The sequence below is a fragment of the Polypterus senegalus genome, chromosome 18 (genome assembly GCF_016835505.1).
Source record: "Polypterus senegalus isolate Bchr_013 chromosome 18, ASM1683550v1, whole genome shotgun sequence".
Taxonomy (NCBI): Eukaryota; Metazoa; Chordata; class Cladistia; order Polypteriformes; family Polypteridae; genus Polypterus; species Polypterus senegalus.
The window spans coordinates 74117313-74136379 of record NC_053171.1 but is presented as its reverse complement, the minus strand read 5'-3'; the positions used below and the strand labels follow the sequence as shown (position 1 = coordinate 74136379).

Here is a 19067-nt window from a genome sequence, read left to right as displayed (position 1 = left end):
TGAGGAAACGGACTCCATGTCCTAGGATGCCTTGAGGGAATCCGGGGAACCGTTGACGACCAGGGGAGCTGCCACCTAGCATCCCAGGGGAGGCATTATCCAGAAAATCCTGGCTTCCTCCATTCTTCTTGTTCTGGGATGTCACAGTCGGATTGATCAGCCGGCCGTCTATCACAATAGCAAGACAGGAAGCACCAGGATTCTAAAAACTTGGACATTTGTTCCTTTTGCATAGATATCAGCAGCGCCACACACCCCTTTCTAGGAACCTCATGATCCCCCATGCTCTTCCAATCCGTCTACTGACTTCATAAAAAGAGTCACCAGAGACATGAACGTCACTGCTGAGGTCGACCCTCTCTTCGCGGACAGACACACTGCTGATGGCCGTGCCCAAGAAGTCATTAAAGGCTTGGATCTTGGGTTTTACCAGACACTCGGACTCCTCGCTCAGTCTCTCAAGAGCCCCGATCAGAGCCTCCATTGACTCCGCGAACATCACAGCATCATCCGCAAAGTCAAGATCCGTGAATCTTTCTTCACCAACAGATACCCCACAGCCTTGCCCAACACCCAGTCCATACAAGCATTGAACAGAGTAGGAGCTGAACACACCTCTGACAAACCCCAGAATCAACTGGGAAAACCACAGAGGTTCTGCCTCCCGAATTCGCGATGTTTACACTAGAACTGTATCATTTGATGGGGGGGGGGGGCAATAAAAATAAAAGAGAACTTGTTTAAAGCATTTTGTTCTAGAATTATACACACTGTCTTTGTAAAGGCCTAGTAGCTCCCTGTCCTTCTGGATTGTCTTTGTGTTTTGTAGTGTTTTTGATCTTTTGCTCGTCTTTTGGATTCTGCATCTTCTCCTTAGTCGTTTGGATACATTTGCCTATACTGTGCGGTTTGTGTCATTTGACTCGTTCCTGTTTTTTTCTTTTTTAAATATTCTTTCGATTTTGGACTGGAGTGACAAAACATTTATTTGACCCTTTGTCATGTGTGTTTGCCACAATGTGCACTTCTGCATGGCGTGCCAAGCTCCAGTCCAACTGTGTGACCCTTTTCGTAGGGAAGTTGACTATGAGGGCCTGCTCTGAATGTTCTTTACCTTTTGTTGGCGAGTGTGATCTGCATGTGCCTTACAGAAGCAGACTTCATTTTTTGTAAAGTCCTTCTACACAATACTGCTGTACTGGAAGAGAGCACAGAAGGTAGGCTGGTATATTGTGAATGACCCTATTGGGAGACAAGAAAATTAAAGCATTGAAACAATAAATGTGATGTTTTTTGCAACATTAGGAAAAAAACTGACCTATTAAATATTTTATGCATATATACTGTACCTGTTAAAAGAATTTAGTTATGTGCATACCTGGGTTTTCAACCCTTCACCAGAGACTTTAAGAGAGCATCTTCCCCATTACAGAAAAGGACCCCTTCAAGGAGAACATCCATGGCTGAACGCATTCAGTCTAGCCATTTTCTTAACAGTTGGACAGTTCCTACTTTACATTTAGCTCCTCATTAAAGCACTGAATGGCTAAATTCTAAAACGAAACATTTACTAAGACATATAAAAAGGAGTACATTAATTCAGTTAGCATGGTGGACAGCTTTCCAACCTCACAGAGCCTGCATGCTCATTCAGTTCATGGCGGGAGTGCCCACTCTGTGATAAACTCTCGGTCTTTGTGGACTTTTCACATGCTGTTGTGTTGGTTGGCACCTCAATTTCCAAGTGCTGTGTGTGAGCGTGCTCAGTAATGATCAGCTCCTGTCATTTGTCTGTTGGTTCAAGGACAGTCTTTCCACGGCCTGTCTGACCTCACCAATGTATTGATCAAGATGTTCTTTTGAAATCTGTGGCCGTGTGGCAGGGATCACTGCTCCAGGTCCTTGACGTTGATTTTTGGCCCTGCCATTGTGTACTCTTGCTAATTTTCCCTCCATTAAGAATCATTTTTTCATCTCAAATCCCAAAGATGGGGGTATTAAAGACATGCGCCACTCAGAAATAATATTTTCTATGTGTTACATATTGTTAGATTTTTGCAAGTCGCCGTCTCGCTCCCATTTTCAGTGACGTTGGTGGACTGCTTCAGATTTTGGAATTTCACTTGCAGAGAGGATGAGCTGGTCAGGTTTCATCACCAGAATTCATGGCCTGTTTTGGATTCTCTTGGGCTGCTTCCCAATCCTCATCAGTCAAATCAATGAGCTGCTTACAGTTTTGGAGATTTGCTTCCTCATTTGGGTTCCCAAATCTGGCTAGATTCCCATGGGTCACCCACGTAGTGCTCTCAGTATGACTAAGATTATGCTCCCAAATCAGCAATCACAGTAGATAATTATTTTGTGCACGGTTGGCGAGGAAGGCTGTATCGTTTTTCAACAACCGATACTGTTTAATTTCTTTCAACATAATAAAATATTGGCCTGCAATATTTTACTACTAAAGTTGCATCTTAATGTAGGGAAAGTCATATGGTGGACACATCATTTCTCATTGTTATATTCCGTAATGCTATAAAGGGCATTGTTCCCATTGTGTGTTTGTGCTGGCCTTTCTGGTCTGCTCTTTTTCATTAAGAACTTAAAAGATTTGACAAAGAGAAGGGAACATTCAGTCCATCAAGCTCATTTGCCTAAAAACAGTTAAGTTGTCCCAGTATGTCATCCAGATACTTTCTGAAAGCTGTCAATAGATGACGTTGTAGATTGTTTCAGAGTGCCACAACTGTTTGTTTAAAGAAGTGCTTTCTGGCTTCTGTCGTAATTGAAATTTCTCTTAATTACCATAATTGTGTAATTTACTGTTTCACTGAATTACGTTTACCTGTTTCTTTGTGAATTCTGAAGACCTGGATTGTGTCATGCAGTGATGTAGCCACCTCAGGATTAAAAAGGTTTAATTCTCTTTGATTTTCTGAGTAGCACATGCCCTTTAGTCCTGCACTTGGGTACTCCTCTAATGCTGTTATATCTCTTTTTTAATTCTCTTTCTTTTTATATAGCACTCTTCATTGAGTGCAGAGTGCTGTGTGCCAAGTGTACAGTGATAATGCTGTAAACCGTATCTCACTTGCATACGTGAACACTGTAAATTAAACACAGAGACAACGTCAAAGGTTTGGGGGACCCCCCCCATATACTGTAGGAGTCAGGCAAGTGAAATATGTCTTTACAGATTAGAGTCCAAAACTGAACTGAGTACAGCAAAGAGAAGGCGGTATACTCTATATGGTTGGCTGAAGGAAATGACATCATAAGTCTGTGGCATTCTGGAACCAGAAGTGACATCAGAAGGAGTGTGATCTGGTAGACCAGAACCGGCAGTGATGTTGTCTGGGGACCAGAAGTGATGGTTAGCCTGAGGGTTCTTCTGTTTTTCTGTAGAGAGCGAGAGGAGAAAGAGTTAGAGAACATCGGCAACCTCTAGTGCGGCAGGCAAACGCACTTACAGTATCTGAACCCGTAAACTGTCTCCTAATCACGATAACACATACATTAGGTAAAACACACAGAATTTGATTAACACAAAATAATGATAGTGTTAAGCAATTGACATTATAACTGAGTTATGGATAGTTGACTATTGAAGAGAGGAAAGGAAAAACATTCTTAGATTAAAAGTATATATATCTGGGGGGTCCAGAGACAAAGCCACAGTTCTGATGACCTAGGCCAACTTGCCATCCATCACCTGGGAATTCTTCTATATTATAAATATATCCTGGGCAATTATATAAGAATTTTACGCTCCTAGAATCTGTGGTGTCACATACCATAGGCAGGTCTGGCGGGTTAGCAGTACAGCAGTTTTGTCAAGTATGACAGCTAAATGCCAACAGGTGAATAGAACAGAGAAGGATTAAGATTGCGCTTTTGTACAAATGGCTAACAAACAGATGCAGTATGTGCGGCTAATCCGCAACTCTGATCAGTGTATGCCAGACTAAAGTAGCAAGTCTTCAGCCTTGGATTTAAAAGCTGAGCCTGAAGGGGCATCTCTTCAGGGGCAGACAGATCATTCCACAGCTTCGAGACCTCATAGTTGAAGGCTCATCTTCCCACTGATGTTTTATTTATCCTCTTATCTTTAACACACCTACATTTTTTTGTAGTGTGGGGACCAGAACTTCACATGGTGTATAGGAAGCTGATGTTTGCTATCAAAACCTGCCAGTAACTCAATGGGTGACCTTCATCAAGACACAGAACATACCTGAGATCTGACTATAAGAACGCATATTGTCGAGTTCAGGATGTGCAAGCCATTGTGTAACACTGATCGGGGTTATTTCTTTGAGTAATTTGGGATGAGCTGGAGGGACGAGGATGGACTGCACCCAGTGACTGACATTTCCTTTTTCTTCTTAGGTCAACTAAATTCAGTGACGAACAATGAAACTTTCCAGCCAGTAACCTCGGATGAGATAGTGGTGGCTGGAGGAACAGTTACGCTGACCTGCCGGGTGGCCAGAAATGATAACTCATCCCTACAGTGGTCCAACCCAACTCAGCAGACTCTGTATTTTGGCGAGAAGAAAGGTACCTTGGCATGCCCATCTAGTCAACTTTCTCATTGTCTCATTAATGTCTTCTTCCTATCCTAAATGTCTCCATTGCTGCTCCTGCATGACGATTGTTCACCACCTCAAAGCAAAAAGTGGTCAGTAGGCAATATTTGAATTTTTTACTTTTACATTCTGCTTGCCTCTTCATGACTTTGGTTCAACTCAGTTTATTTTTACTTGGCCTACCATACATATTTATATTTAAGTATGTATGTTGAACATTTGATATAGAATGTCATTGTTATGTGTTTCATTGTATATTTACATTTAACATAATAACAAATATATAAATAAACAAACAAAATATAAGACTGGTATGTATTATCTACATATACTCTATGTCTCAAAAAAATTAAAGGCACACTTTTTAAGAGAGTGTAGCATCAAGTCAATGAAACCTGTGGGCTATTGATCCGGTCAGGTAAGTAGCAGAGGGGCTTGTTAATCAGTTTCAGCTGCTTTGGTGCACTAGAACGGCAATGAGACGACCCCCAAAACAGTAATGGTTTAACAAGTGGCGGCCACTGACATTTTTCCCTCCTCATCTGTTTTGTCACTCATTTGCATTTGGCTACAGTCAGTGTCACTGCTGGTAGCATGAGGCGATACCTGGACCCTACAGAGGTTACACAGGTAGTCCAACTTCTCCACAATGGCACATCAATACGTGTAATTGCCAGAAGGTCTGCTGTGTCTTCAACACAGTCTCAAGGGCATGGAGGAGATTCCAGGAGAGAGGCAGTTACTTCAGGAGAGCTGGACAGGGACGCAGAAGGTCCTTAACCCATCAGCATGATGGGTTGCTCCTTTGGGCAAGGAGGAACAGGATGAGCACTACCAGAACCCAAAAAATGACCTCCAGCAGGCCACTGGTGTGAATGTCTCTGACCAAACAATCAGGAACAGACTTCATGAAGGTGGCCTGAGGGCCCGACGTCCTCTAGTGGGCCCTGTGCTCACTGCCTGCCCGGCACCGTGGAGCTCGATTGGCATTTACTATAGAATACCAGAATTGGCAGGTCCACCACTGGCACCCTGTGCTTTTCACAGATGAAAGTAGGGCACATGTGCCAGACGTGAAAGGGTCTGGAGAAGCTGTGGAGAATGTTATGCTGCCTGTAACATCGTTCATGATGACCAGGTTGGTGGTGGGTCAGTGATGATATATCTGGAGAGGCATATCCAGGGAGGGATGCACAGACCTCTACAGGCTAGATAACGGCACCTTGACTGCCATTAGGTATTGGGATGAAATCCTTGGACCCATTGTCAGACCCTATGCTGGTGCACTAGGTACTGGGTTTCTCCTGGTGCACGACAATCCCCGGCCTCATATGGCAAGAGTATGCAGGCAGTTCCTAGAGGATGAAGGAATTGATGCCATTGACTGGACCCCACATTCACTTGCCTGATGTAAATCCAACCTCTGGGACATTATGTTTCGGTCCTTCTGATGCCACCAGGTTGCACCTCAGACTATCCAGGAGCTCACTGATGCCCTTGTCCAGATCTGGGAGGAGATCTCTCAGGACACCATCCATTGTCTCATTAGGAGCATGAACTCCCCGATGTTGTCAGACATGCATACAAGCTACTGAATACGATTTGGAGTTGCTGCAATGAAGTTTCATCAAAGTGGACTAGCCTGCCTGCCGCATCATTTCTCCACTTTGATTTTTGGGGTGTCTTTGAATTCAGCCCTCTGTAGGTTGATGATTTTCATTTCCATCAAATGATGTGACATCCTTTCATTCCTAACACATTACCCAGTCCATAGCAGTGGAGATATCCAGCAGGATTTTTTCCCCATCGAGATCTGATGTGCTTTCAAAGTGTTCCTTTAATTTTTTTGAGCAGTTTATATCTAGTCATATAAATCCATCTTCTTGTGAAGTTTTGCAGTTTTTCACTGGTGGTCACTTGGACAATGTCCACACTCCAGCACATACGGCAGGCTGTTTATTGAGAACCACATGTGATGTTCAAGCCCCCCTCTCTGTTTGTTTGGCTCTATGTCTGTGCATATTACATTAAATGAATTCTGCAAGAACTGGACCTTGGGTGTGCTTTGCGCACCTCGTCTTGGAGCCTGGAGACCACCAGGTTGCACCCTAGTCTTTCCCCATTGCTGATATCAGCATATTGAAAACATAAAGCAGAACTGAACAGTTTTCTTTCTACATGATACAATCCATATTATATGCCAACAGTGGAGGATAATTACTGGATCTTAATAAGATTTGCAAAAATAAGACAAAGCACCTTCATATTTTTTGTGCCCTCTAGTCTTGATTCTTAGCACCAATATTTCCTTAACACGAAGCCTTATTTGATAAAAACAAGACATTTTAACTTGTTTCCACTTTATTTGTTGCCATGTAAAACGTGTTTCATGCATGGGCTTATTTAACCCCATGAGTGGCCTGTCTGTCCAAAGCTTGGCCGTATTTTGCACAGTGCTTTATGTCACTGGTCTGCCTGGTTACTCCTTAGCAGGACAGACATACTATACTGGTGGGCAGTAAGGACTCAGCACATGCAAGTAAGAATTTCACTGCACTCTGTACATGTGTTGGTATAAACCTTGGAGACAGCCGAACCCAAGGCTCCAGCTCTCAGCACAGACCAGCCTCTTGGTTCCTTTTAATTTTGTTACCCAAGGGCCTGTTAAAAGCCTCCTAGTGGACTCTAGGGATCCACAGTCCTCACCAGCTGTCCAATTCAATCCTACTTTTGTTTTTACTTGTTTATTTGTCGTCAAGTTCATCTGTTTATTGTGTGCCTTTTAAATGCCAATGGTGGAATGAAACATGCATAATCCATCCATCCCAAGCCTTATTTTCTGCATGTTAGGTCAATGGTCTCTTCTCTGCTTTAAATGGTCTCTCATGTTTCTTTCTCCTCTTTTTGTGTCTTTCATTCCCAGCATTGAGAGATCATCGCATCCAGCTGGTGGAGTCCACTCCTACTGAATTGACCATCAGCATTTCAAGTGTACACTTGGGAGATGAGGGAGAATACACCTGCTCAATCTTCACGATGCCAGTCCACACAGCAAAGGCCACTGTCACGGTGCTAGGTAAGCGCAATTTGTGTCAGCCAATTTCAGACAGTTCATCAGTAGGACAGGTTTCAAATGTGCCTTATGGATTTAAAGAGGATGATGTAGTAAAAAAGTGGAAAAAATATAAAACAGAGCTTAATGTCATTTTGATTTCCTGACCTTCGTTTTCGGTGGCATTTTAAAGAGAGGTTTGTCAGCTTAATGGTTAATAAAGTGCCAACTCTGTGAGAACTGCATGTGTGGCTTGTGTCTGAGATCTCCGATTATGCAGCCTGACACTGAAATACGAGAAATTTGGAAAGCAAACTTAAAACAAGTGCCCACAGAGGGACATCAGACCTGCATGATTAAAGTGTCTTATGGTCTTCTGGCCATCTCACAGAAAGTGTGGTCTACTGGCCGCCACCTCATGGTTCATTGTAATTACTGAATTTTTTGTGAACTAGAATTTGAAGGGCTCTGATGCAAAAAAGACATGAGGTCCTAATCGTTTAAAATAAAATGAAATCCAATTAAACAAATGACCACTATCAAAGAGATTTGTCAAGCATATAAGTGACTGTACATTGCAGTTCAATAGTCATAGCAAAGCTTTATGGAGTCGTGAGAATGAAAATACCATTTGTCTTTTTACTCCACTGATAAGTAGGCATGTATTTTAATAATAAGTAAAGCATTGTGAAACAATAACCATGCAGTCCCTGCCCTCCTACACTGCCTGTAACCCAAGTGGGTCACATCATGTGTCAAAAGAAATATGAAGACTATGGGCATAAACATTTAAAATGCACAGTGTGCGCGTTTACTGTAGAAAAAGGTCTTATGTAAAATGTTTTTTCAATATAGACAGGTTGCTCATATATACACCGATCAGCCACAATGCTAAAAGCACCTGCCTTATATTGCGTGGGTCCCCATCATGTTGACCCATTGATGCATGGACTCCTCAAGACCTCTGAAGGTGTCCTGTGGTGTCTGCACCAAGACGTTAGCAGCAGACCCTTTTAGGCCTGTAAGCTGTGAGGTGGGACCTCCATGGATCGGACTTGTTTTTTCAGCACATCCCACAGATGCTGAATCGGAATGATATCTGCAGAATTGGGAGGCCAAGTCAACACTTTGAACTCTTTGTCATGTTCCTCAAGTCATTCCTGAACAGTTTTTTCAGTGTGGCAGGGCACATTATCTTACTGAAAGAGGCTGCAGCTATCAGTAAATACTGTTGCCATGCAGGGATATACATGGTCTGCTACAATCTTTATGTAGGTGGCATGTGTCAAAATAACATGCACACGAATGCCAGGATCCAAAGGTTTCCCAGCAGAGCATTGCCCAGAGCATCACACTGCATCTGCTGTCTTGCTTTCTTCCCATAGTGCATCCTGCTGCCATCTCTTACCTGAGTAAACAACACAAACACACACCCGGCCATCCACATGATCTAAATTTATTTGTTTATTTATTTTTAAAGCACTTTCACGACATCAGGGCTGACCAAAGTGCTGTACAATAAAAGCCAACATACACTCACCTAAAGGATTATTAGGAACACCTGTTCAATTTCTCATTAATGCAATTATCTAATCAACCAATCACATGGCAGTTGCTTCAATGCATTTAGGGGTGTGGTCCTGGTCAAGACAATCTCCTGAACTCCAAACTGAATGTCAGAATGGCAAAGAAAGGTGATTTAAGCAATTTTGAGCGTGGCATGGTTGTTGGTGCCAGACGGGCCGGTCTGAGTATTTCACAATCTGCTCAGTTACTAGGATTTTCACGCACAACCATTTCTAGGGTTTACAAAGAATGGTGTGAAAAGGGAAAAACATCCAGTATGCGGCAGTCCTGTGGGCGAAAATGCTTTGTTGATGCTAGAGGTCAGAGGAGAATGGGCCGACTGATTCAAGCTGATAGAAGAGCAACTTTGACTGAAATAACCACTCGTTACAACCGAGGTATGCAGCAAAGCATTTGCGAAGCCACAACACGCACAACCTTGAGGCGGATGGGCTACAACAGCAGAAGACCCCACCGGGTACCACTCATCTCCACTACAAATAGGAAAAAGAGGCTACAATTTGCACGAGCTCACCAAAATTGGACAGTTGAAGACTGGAAAAATGTTGCCTGGTCTGATGAGTCTCGATTTCTGTTGAGACATTCAAATGGTAGAGTCAGAATTTGGCGTAAACAGAATGAGAACATGGATCCATCATGCCTTGTTACCACTGTGCAGGCTGGTGGTGGTGGTGTAATGGTGTGGGGGATGTTTTCTTGGCACACTTTAGGCCCCTTAGTGCCAATTGGGCATCGTTTAGATGCCACGGGCTACCTGAGCATTGTTTCTGACCATGTCCATCCCTTCATGACCACCATGTACCCATCCTCTGATGGCTACTTCCATGCACCATGTCACAAAGCTCGAATCATTTCAAATTGGTTTCTTGAACATGACAATGAGTTCACTGTACTAAAATGGCCCCCGCAGTCACCAGATCTCAACCCAATAGAGCATCTTTGGGATGTGGTGGAACGGGAGCTTCGTGCCCTGGATGTGCATCCCACAAATCTCCATCAACTGCAAGATGCTATCCTATCAATATGGGCCAACATTTCTAAAGAATGCTTTCAGCACCTTGTTGAATCAATGCCACGTAGAATTAAGGCAGTTCTGAAGGCGAAAGGGAGTCAAACACCGTATTAGTATGGTGTCCCTAATAATCCTTTAGGTGAGTGTATAAGACACACAATAACCAAAAGGATAAAAGAAACACATATGAGCTAAATAAATTCATTTCTCTATTATAAAAAAAAATCTTGGAAGGAGACGAGATGTGATTTTCTCAGAGAGACACTTTCATGTCCCGTGAGACAAGACTTTGTGCCAAGAGATTTAACCACGGAAATAAAAGACAAAGAGTAGATGACAAAGTAGAACCTTGTAAAGAGGTTCAAAAACATTGGTTAATCATGCAGAGCAGGAATGGAAGTATGAAAATTCGAAAGTCTCAAAAAAATAATAGTAAATATCGCATTAGCGCAAACAAACAGAAGTTATTACTTGGTGAAATAGTGGAACAGTGAAAAGGGATCGAATATATTGTTCGGATTTAAACTTTAAGTTGGAGACTTGTAGATCGTCAGATTCGTGTTGCCATCAAGGATAAAAAAGTAGCGTTTCTTCCCAATGAAAAGGCGTATTTGTGAGAATTAAAAGATTTGTTGTTTGGTGAAAGTGAAATCCCACGAGAGAAAATTTGAGGCCCCGCGAGACAAGAGCTTATGCAAAGAGATTTGGAAAAGTGCTGCCCACTTAACTACGCACACTGTTCAATCAATTCTAATTTGTGTGAATGCTATTGTCAGACACATTTCTTGTAGAAATAAAGAAACGATATTCACTCACGGGCAGTTTTATGTTGCATTGTCACGATGTAATTCCAGACATTGAATCAAAATTCAATACGATATTGATGAAAAGGTAAAAGCGAAAAGAGATTGAATATATTGACATAGGGGATATGATAGAAGTATGTAGATATTCCATCCATCCATTATCCAACCCGCTATATCCCAACCACAGGGCCACGGGGGTCCAATGGAGCCAAACCCAGCCAACACAGGGCGCAAGGCAGGAAACAAACCCTGGGCAGGGCGCCAGCCCACCACAGTATGTAGATATTGTTTGGCTTTAAACTTTAATTCAGAGACTTGTAGATCGTCTAATTCGTGTTGCCATCAGGGAAAAGTAGTGTTTCTTCCCAATGAAGAGGCGTATCCGCGAGAATTAAAAGTTTTGTTGTTTGGTGAAGATGAAAGTAGCACAGGTGGGGGGAATTGGTGAGCAGAGCAAGCAGGGGGCAAAGCTCCCTAATAATTAAAAAGTACACAGATAGTCAACTAAGGTCCCAGTCAATATCTCACATTGGGTCAAAGGGAGTAAAATTATGTTTTAAAATAAGATTTAAAGAAAGCAAGTGAAGGAACCTGCCTAATGTGCAATGGCAAATAGTTGAAGAGTTTTGGAGCTACAACTGAAAAAGCCCTATCACCTCTAAGTTTGTATCATGTCTTAGGGACAAGTCAAAGCATCTGGTCTGCTGACCTGAGAGGGCGAGATGGTACATATGGGTGCAGCAGTTCCAACAGATAAAATGGGGCACAACCATTAAAGGATTTAAAAACAAAACCAAGAATCTTAAAATGAATTTGAAAATGAACTGGAAGCCAGTGAAGGGAAGTCAAAATTGGGGTAATGTGCGCTTGTTTGCTTGTACCAGTTAAAAATCGAGCAGCGGCATTTTGCACCAACTGTAGGTGAGCAACAGAGGCCTGGCTAATTTCAAAAAGTAGCGCATTGTAGTAATCTAGACGAGAAGTTATAAAAGCATGTATCTCTGTTTCAAGGTTGCGTTTAGACAAAACAGGCTTGATTTTTGACAGCCACCTCAACTGGAAAAAGCAAGATTTTACCACTGCAAGGTAAATGGTTCATCAGACCAGGCCACCTTCTCCCACTGCTCCCTGGTCCAGTTCTGATGTGCCCATTGTTGGTGCTTTCGGCAGTGGACGGCGGTACTCCGACCTGTCTTGCGACTACTGAGCCCCATATGCCGCAAGCTGTGATGCACTATATGTTCTGACACCATTCTCTCATGGCCAACATTACATCTTCATCAATTTCTGCTCCAGTAGCTCTTTTGTGCGATCAAACCCGACAGGCTGACCTTCACTTCCGATTAGTGAGCCATGGGCGCCCATTGCCCTGGTGCTAGTCCTTACTTGGAGTACATTCAGTAGCTACTAACCATTGCATACTGGGAACACCCAATAAGACCTGCCATTTTGGAGATGCACTGACCCAGTCATCTAGCCATCACAATCTGGCCCTTGATAAAGTTGCAGAGATCCTTACTTTCGCCCATGTTTTCTGCTTTGAGCACATCACCTTCAAGAACCGACTGTTTACTTGCTGCCTAATATATCTCACCCCTTGACAGGTGCCAATGTAACAAGATAATCAATGTTATTCACTTTACCTGTCAGTGATTTTAATGTCTCGGCGGATTGGTGTACATTTTAGCTATCCCAGCATGTTCACCAGCTATGTGTGGTGTTTTTTGGGCCATGCAGCATGCAAATAATACTATTGACAAGACAATGACCATCTTCACAGCATCTCAACAAATTATACAGCATATTAAGGACACTGTAATATCTAGCAGCAGACCTTGGAATTCACACACTGAAGCGCACACATTTTGTTGACCTGTCATCACATTATTATTCTGCTTGGGTGATCTGCGGTTTATCCTTCATTAAATGTGTACATATTTATACAGTCCTGTAATCAGAGGCAATCCTCTCTTATTATATTCTCACTATCACCTAAGACAGATGTTTGAGCTTTCACTCCTCCAAAGCAACACAGACCCCTGCTGTGGTCCATGCCTAGCCTGCCGGTGTCCATAATCTGCGGTGAGCCGAAAGGCACTTCTCATCTGCTTATCACATGCTAACTAAATAGGAATCTCTTTTAGACAGACCTACTTTTCACATCCAGTCTGGAGAATGACTTATCAGCCATCCTTTGGGCTTCTTACCACAGTTAAGGCCTTGGACTTTAAACCATAGCGTTACTGATTGAATTCCCGTGTCACTTTGAGCAAGCCACTTCAACTGACAGCACTCCAACAATGCAAAAATTATCAGAATAATTATACTATGAAAAAGTGGCTTGGGAGGTGTTTGCATTAGACATGAGCTATATGAAGTAAAGACTGAGTGTTCAGCATTGGAGAATTACCCACATGAATATTGATTTAGTGTCTGCCTCTGTATGAATGCCTCACTTCTAGTGTATAAGTTCAAAAAGTAAAAAACAGTCAATTCCTGTTTTCCGCAGGGGTTCTATTCCTCATAAACCCAGCAGATACGGAAAGCACAGATGAAGCAATGATTCTATTGGAAAAAAGGGGTTAGGTTAGGGGTTAGGGTTAGGGACCCCAGCTCGGGGACTGAGGGGACTGGGCAGATGGTAGATGATGTTGAGGCTCCTTCCACAAGCTCAACCATGGAAAACCATGTTATGACTTTTACTTCCTCTATAGTCAAGTTCAATCATCCTACATTCTCCGCCAGAGGCCGTGCTCGACGGCAGCAGGGCACCAATCGAGGACTTCACCAAACCATCCAATCGGTAGCAGGGACAGGTGGTGTGTACAATGGGCAAGGACTTTATTGGTGCACTTATGACCTACACTTACTGGGAATTCCTCATTCTTGTGGAACGATTGCAAGCTCCAGCCCCCTTCATGAATGGAGTTTAACAGCTTAATCACACCTCTTGGCACCAGATAGATGCACATCGATCCATTCAGTGTTGCACGCTTGCAGCCTCGGACATCTAAGGGCATCACAGACCGATTTTTGCTCCATCTCATGTGCGATAGGCCTCTCAGAGTTTATTTTTTCAACTGCGTGTGGCTGTGAATATAACCCCTGATGTGATTAGACTGCGGGCGTCACAAAATGGGTTACACTTGAATAGTAGCAGATAAGTGAATCTGCGGGAATGGAATCCGTGGATAGCAAGGCCTTACTGTATACATTAAAAAAGTATTCAAGTACTACATGAAAATAAATTTATATCTGTTTTTCTTTCCCATCTACTCTTCAGAGTGGGTTGCTGCCTTCCTTAGGTCAGTGTGTGGTGTCACTTAACAGGTTAAGATTTGTAAAATCGATGACTCCAGCTGAGCCTGTGTCGGCCTAATGGTATTCTTACACTCATGAATTTCTTTCTTTCTTGCAGGGGTGCCACAAAACCCTCTGATTTCAGGCTACCACAGCCCAGTGAAGGAGGGCGAGGTGTTACACCTGACCTGTCTGACCCATGGCAGCAAACCAGCCGCAAGACTGAGATGGTTTAAAGGACTCGAGGAGCTACAGGGTGAGTGGAGACATGGTGACGCATCTGTCTTCATTTGTCAGGGAGGGACCACACTTGTAAAGGATTGCTCAGCAAGCTAAGCTAAGCACTAATAACACTAAATCGTGGTTCCAGCATGTTTATGCCTTATTAGCTAAATATCACAGTCATCTGAACATTAATCACTCAGCTAAATAGGCACTAAATCACTGTGGGCCATATTCATAAAAGATAGTTCTGTTTTGTAGCCATTCATATCTACTGGGCAGCAATTTATAGAATTACTGGCAGGTTGTTTTCTCACCCTATAGTTTTAGATGTGTAGTCTTTCGTGGAACGTTTTGGGTACATTCGTATCAAACCAAACAGCCAGTGGCAACGAAATTAGTCGAGGTAATCAGCAGTAAATATAGTCTCATTATCCCACCACTTTTTAGCAGAAGGGAAAAAATGCTTCCAATGTAAGTTAAGTGGTCACAAAAACCTAAATTTCCTCCTCAGGAGCTTGCACTTGTAAAAGCCTTCTCCTCCGGATCTGAAGAAAAATGCTATTTAAAGAGAGAAATGAGGCCTAAGGCTATCTGACGAAAACTGGCAGGGTGTTACTAAAGCTCAAATCACACAGGACTTGAAAATCAGGAGAAAGCAGTGGTAGTCCGGTGACCTCTGAGATGCAGACTCATTTTCATCAAGGGGAAAAAAAGGGCTTTCTTCTGAAATGAAAGCAGAGAAGGACGCCTTTGCATATGGGCTTTCATTCAAGCATGCAAGTTCGGTGAGGTGCGACCTTATCGATGTACCTTGTGTATTCCAAGGACACAGAAAAGGCTGGCCTGACATCTTTGGTTGTTTTATTTTTCTGAATGTTCTTGTCTGGTATAGCTGCACATTTCATTTTTATTTCCAGATCTTATAAAAACAGACACTATCTGCAAAACCATCTTTCCCCAAATGGGGTTACTACCATTACAGAATTGAGTTTTATCAAATCCTAGAATAAACAGGAGGAATCCTATTGCGGATTTTCCCAGAGGCACTAGAGGACAACAGGTTTTAACCTTACAAGTATATTAAGTAGAAAAGCCAATTCAATTCCTCTGCAGTACAACTCTATGGTGAGGGTACAGATCAGAAATAATGGGTCACTTTTCCTTTACAACGGGGAGCAGTCAAGGGGTTTGGTTACACATGATCCAATCTGGAAATATTCTCTATAAATTTGGATTTGGGTGTATAAGCTGCAAGTGCTAACATGGTAGAGAGGTAGAGAGGAAGAGAGGCCAGGGTGGTCTGAGAAGTAAGGGTAAGTGACTTGTGATTAGTTAGAGTGGGAAATGGACAAACCACACCATGAACGTAAGTGGGCACCGAGTGGCACTAGACTGTATTATTCTGTACTGTATTGCATTTCACTCCTTCTGTCCACTTACCCCTCTGGCAGTTAGCGTACTGTCAAGTATACATACCCTTCCATTTACCTACACCTTGGTAATGTGCTCCCCAAAGACTACAACCTTTGAATATTGTTTGGCACCTCCATTGAAACTCTTTAATGTGTTCTTTCAAAACCATTTTATAAGTTAAATCAAAAAAACAAGTGTCAAAGTGTTGATGTTTATTAATTTCCATTCACCGACAAAAGCGCGATAGACATATGAGCTCCGACAAAACTGCGACGGACAAATGAGCGCCGACAAAACCGCAAACTGGTTTTCGACAAATGCGCGCCGACAAAACACCACGACAAAATCGCGAGAGAGGCCAAGAGAGTGGGACGCGTACTTGCGCATTATGTACACATTATGTGCTAGGTTATAACTGTTATAACTGCTGATGGCATGCCGCAAACAAATAACTCAGTCGAGGGTTGGCATAACGCATCGTATACAAAGCGGAATTACCAGCAGTCAGGCAGCCAACAAGTCTAAATACGCTCAACTATCAAGACGTCTTGCTGCAATTCTTCCTACATATGCAGGGCGTGATCTTAAGGAATATCTGCGTGCTGCATTTTTTTTCCATTCCATTCTCTTCCGCTTATCCGAGGTCGGGTCGCGGGGGCAGCAGCTTAAGCAGAGAGGCCCAGACTTCCCTCTCCCCGGCCACTTCTTCCAGCTCTTCGGGAGAATCCCAAAGGCGTTCCCAGGCCAGCCGGAGACATAGTCCCTCCAGCGTGTCCTGGGTCTTCCCGGGCCTCCTCCCGGTTGGGCGTGCCGGAACACCTCACCAGGGAGGCGTCCAGGAGGCATCCTGATCAGATGCCGAGCCACCTCATCCGACTCCTCTCAATGCGGAGGAGCAGCGGCTCTACTCTGAGCCCCTCCCGGATGACTGAGCTTCTCACCCTATCTTTAAGGGAAAGCCCAGACACCCTGCGGAGGAAACTCATTTCAGCTGCTTGTATTCGCGATCTCGTTCTTTCGGTCACTACCCATAGCTCATGACCATAGGTGAGGGTAGGAGCGTAGATCGACTGGTAAATTGAGAGCTTTGCCTACGGCTCAGCTCCTTTTTCACCACGACAGACCGATGCAGAGCCCGCATCACTGCGGATGCCGCACCGATCCGCCTGTCGATCTCACGCTCCATTCTTCCCTCACTCGTGAACAAGACCCGAGATACTTGAACTCCTCCACTTGGGGCAGGATCTCTCCCCACCCCTGAGAGGGCACTCCCCCCTTTTCCGGCTGAGGACCATGCTCTCGGATTTGGAGGTGCTGATTCCCATCCCAGCCGCTTCACACTCAGCTGCGAACCGATCCAGAGAGCTGAAGATCACGGCCTGATGAAGCAAACAGGACAACATCATCTGCAAAAGCAGTGACCCAATCCTGAGTCCACCAAACCGGACCCCTTCAACACCCTGGCTGCGCCTAGAAATTCTGTCCATAAAAGTTATGAACAGAATCGGTGACAAAGGGCAGCCCTGGCGAGTCCAACTCTCACTGGAAGCGGGCTCGACTTACTGCGGCAATGCGGACCAAGCTCTGACACGGTTGTACAGAGACCGAACAGCTCTTATCAGGGGTCCGGTACCCCATACTCCCGAGCACCCCCACAGGATTCCCGAGGGACACGGTCGAATGCCTTTTCCAAGTCCACAAAACACATGTAGACCGGTCGGGCAAACTCCCATGCACCCTCCAGGACTCTGCTAAGGGTGAAGAGCTGGTCCACTGTTCCGCGACCAGGGCTAAAACCACACTGTTCCTCCTGAATCCGAGGTTCACTATCCGGCGGACCCTCCTCTCCAGAACCCCGAATAGACTTTTCCAGGGAGGCTGAGGTGTGATCCCTCTATAGTTGGAACACACCCTCCGGTCCCCTTTTAAAGAGGGGACCACCACCCCGTCTGCCAATCCAGAGGCACTGTCCCGATGTCCATGCGATGTTGCAGAGGCGTGTCAACCAAGACAGTCCTACAACATCCAGAGCCTTAAGGAACTCGGTATCTCATCCACCCCGGGCCCTGCCACCAAGGAGTTTTTGACCACCTCGGTGACTTCAGTCCCAGAGATGGGAGAGCCCACCTCAGAGTCCCCAGGCTCTGCTTCCTCGTGGAAGGCATGTTAGTGGGATTGAGGAGGTCTTGAAGTACTCCTCCCACCGACCCACAACGTCCGAGTGAGGTCAGCAGCGCACCATCCCACTATATACGGTGTTGACACTGCACTGCTTCCCCTCCTGAGACGCGGACGGTGGACCAGAATCTCCTCGAAGCCGTCCAAAGTCGTTCTCCATGGCCTCTCCAAACTCCTCCCATGCCCGAGTTTTGCCTCAGCAACAACCGGCCGCGTTCGCTTGGCCTGCGGTACCTATCAGCTGCCTCCAGAGACCCACAGGACAAAAAGTCCTATAGGACTCCTTCTTCAGCTTGACGGCATCCCTCACCGCGGTGTCCACCAGCGGGTTCGGGATTGCCGCCACGACAGGCCCCGCCCCCCTTGCGGCCACAGCTCCGGTCAGCCGCCTCAACAATAGAGGCACGGAACATGGCCCATTCGGACTCAATGTCCCCACCTCCCTCGGGGCGTGGTTGAAGTTCTGCCGGAGGTGGGAGTTGAAGCTACTTCTGACAGGGGACTCTGCCAGCCGTTCCCAGCAGACTCTCACAACACGTTTGGGCCTACCAGGTCTGACCGGCATCTTCCCCCACCATTGAAGCCAACTCACCACCAGGTGGTGATCAGTTGACAGCTCGCCCCTCTCTTCACCCGAGTGTCCAAGACATATGGCCGCAAGTCCGACGACACGACCACAAAGTCGATCATCGACCTGAAGCCTAGGGTGTCCTGGTGCCAAGTGCACATATGAACACCCTTATGCTTGAACATGGTGTTCGTTATGGACAATCCGTGACGAGCACAGAAGTCCAATAACAAAACACCGCTCGGGTTCAGATCGGGGGGGCCATTCCTCCCAATCACGCCCTTCCAGGTCTCACTGTCATTGCCCGTGAGCATTGAAGTCTCCCAGCAAAGCGAGGGAA

At 44.7% G+C, this 19067-nt stretch overlaps 1 protein-coding gene across 3 annotated transcripts in view; it reads left to right on the top strand.

Annotated features, from left to right (window-relative positions):
* Positions 1-19067, top strand: part of cadm3 (cell adhesion molecule 3) — a 197722-nt gene that overhangs the window by 132051 nt on the left and 46604 nt on the right. For all 3 annotated transcript variants that reach the window (XM_039741404.1, XM_039741405.1, XM_039741406.1), the window contains exons 3-5: positions 4387-4557; positions 7510-7662; positions 14462-14599. In XM_039741404.1, coding sequence (XP_039597338.1) covers positions 4387-4557; positions 7510-7662; positions 14462-14599 — 462 coding nt within the window. The remainder of the gene's footprint in view (positions 1-4386; positions 4558-7509; positions 7663-14461; positions 14600-19067) is intronic.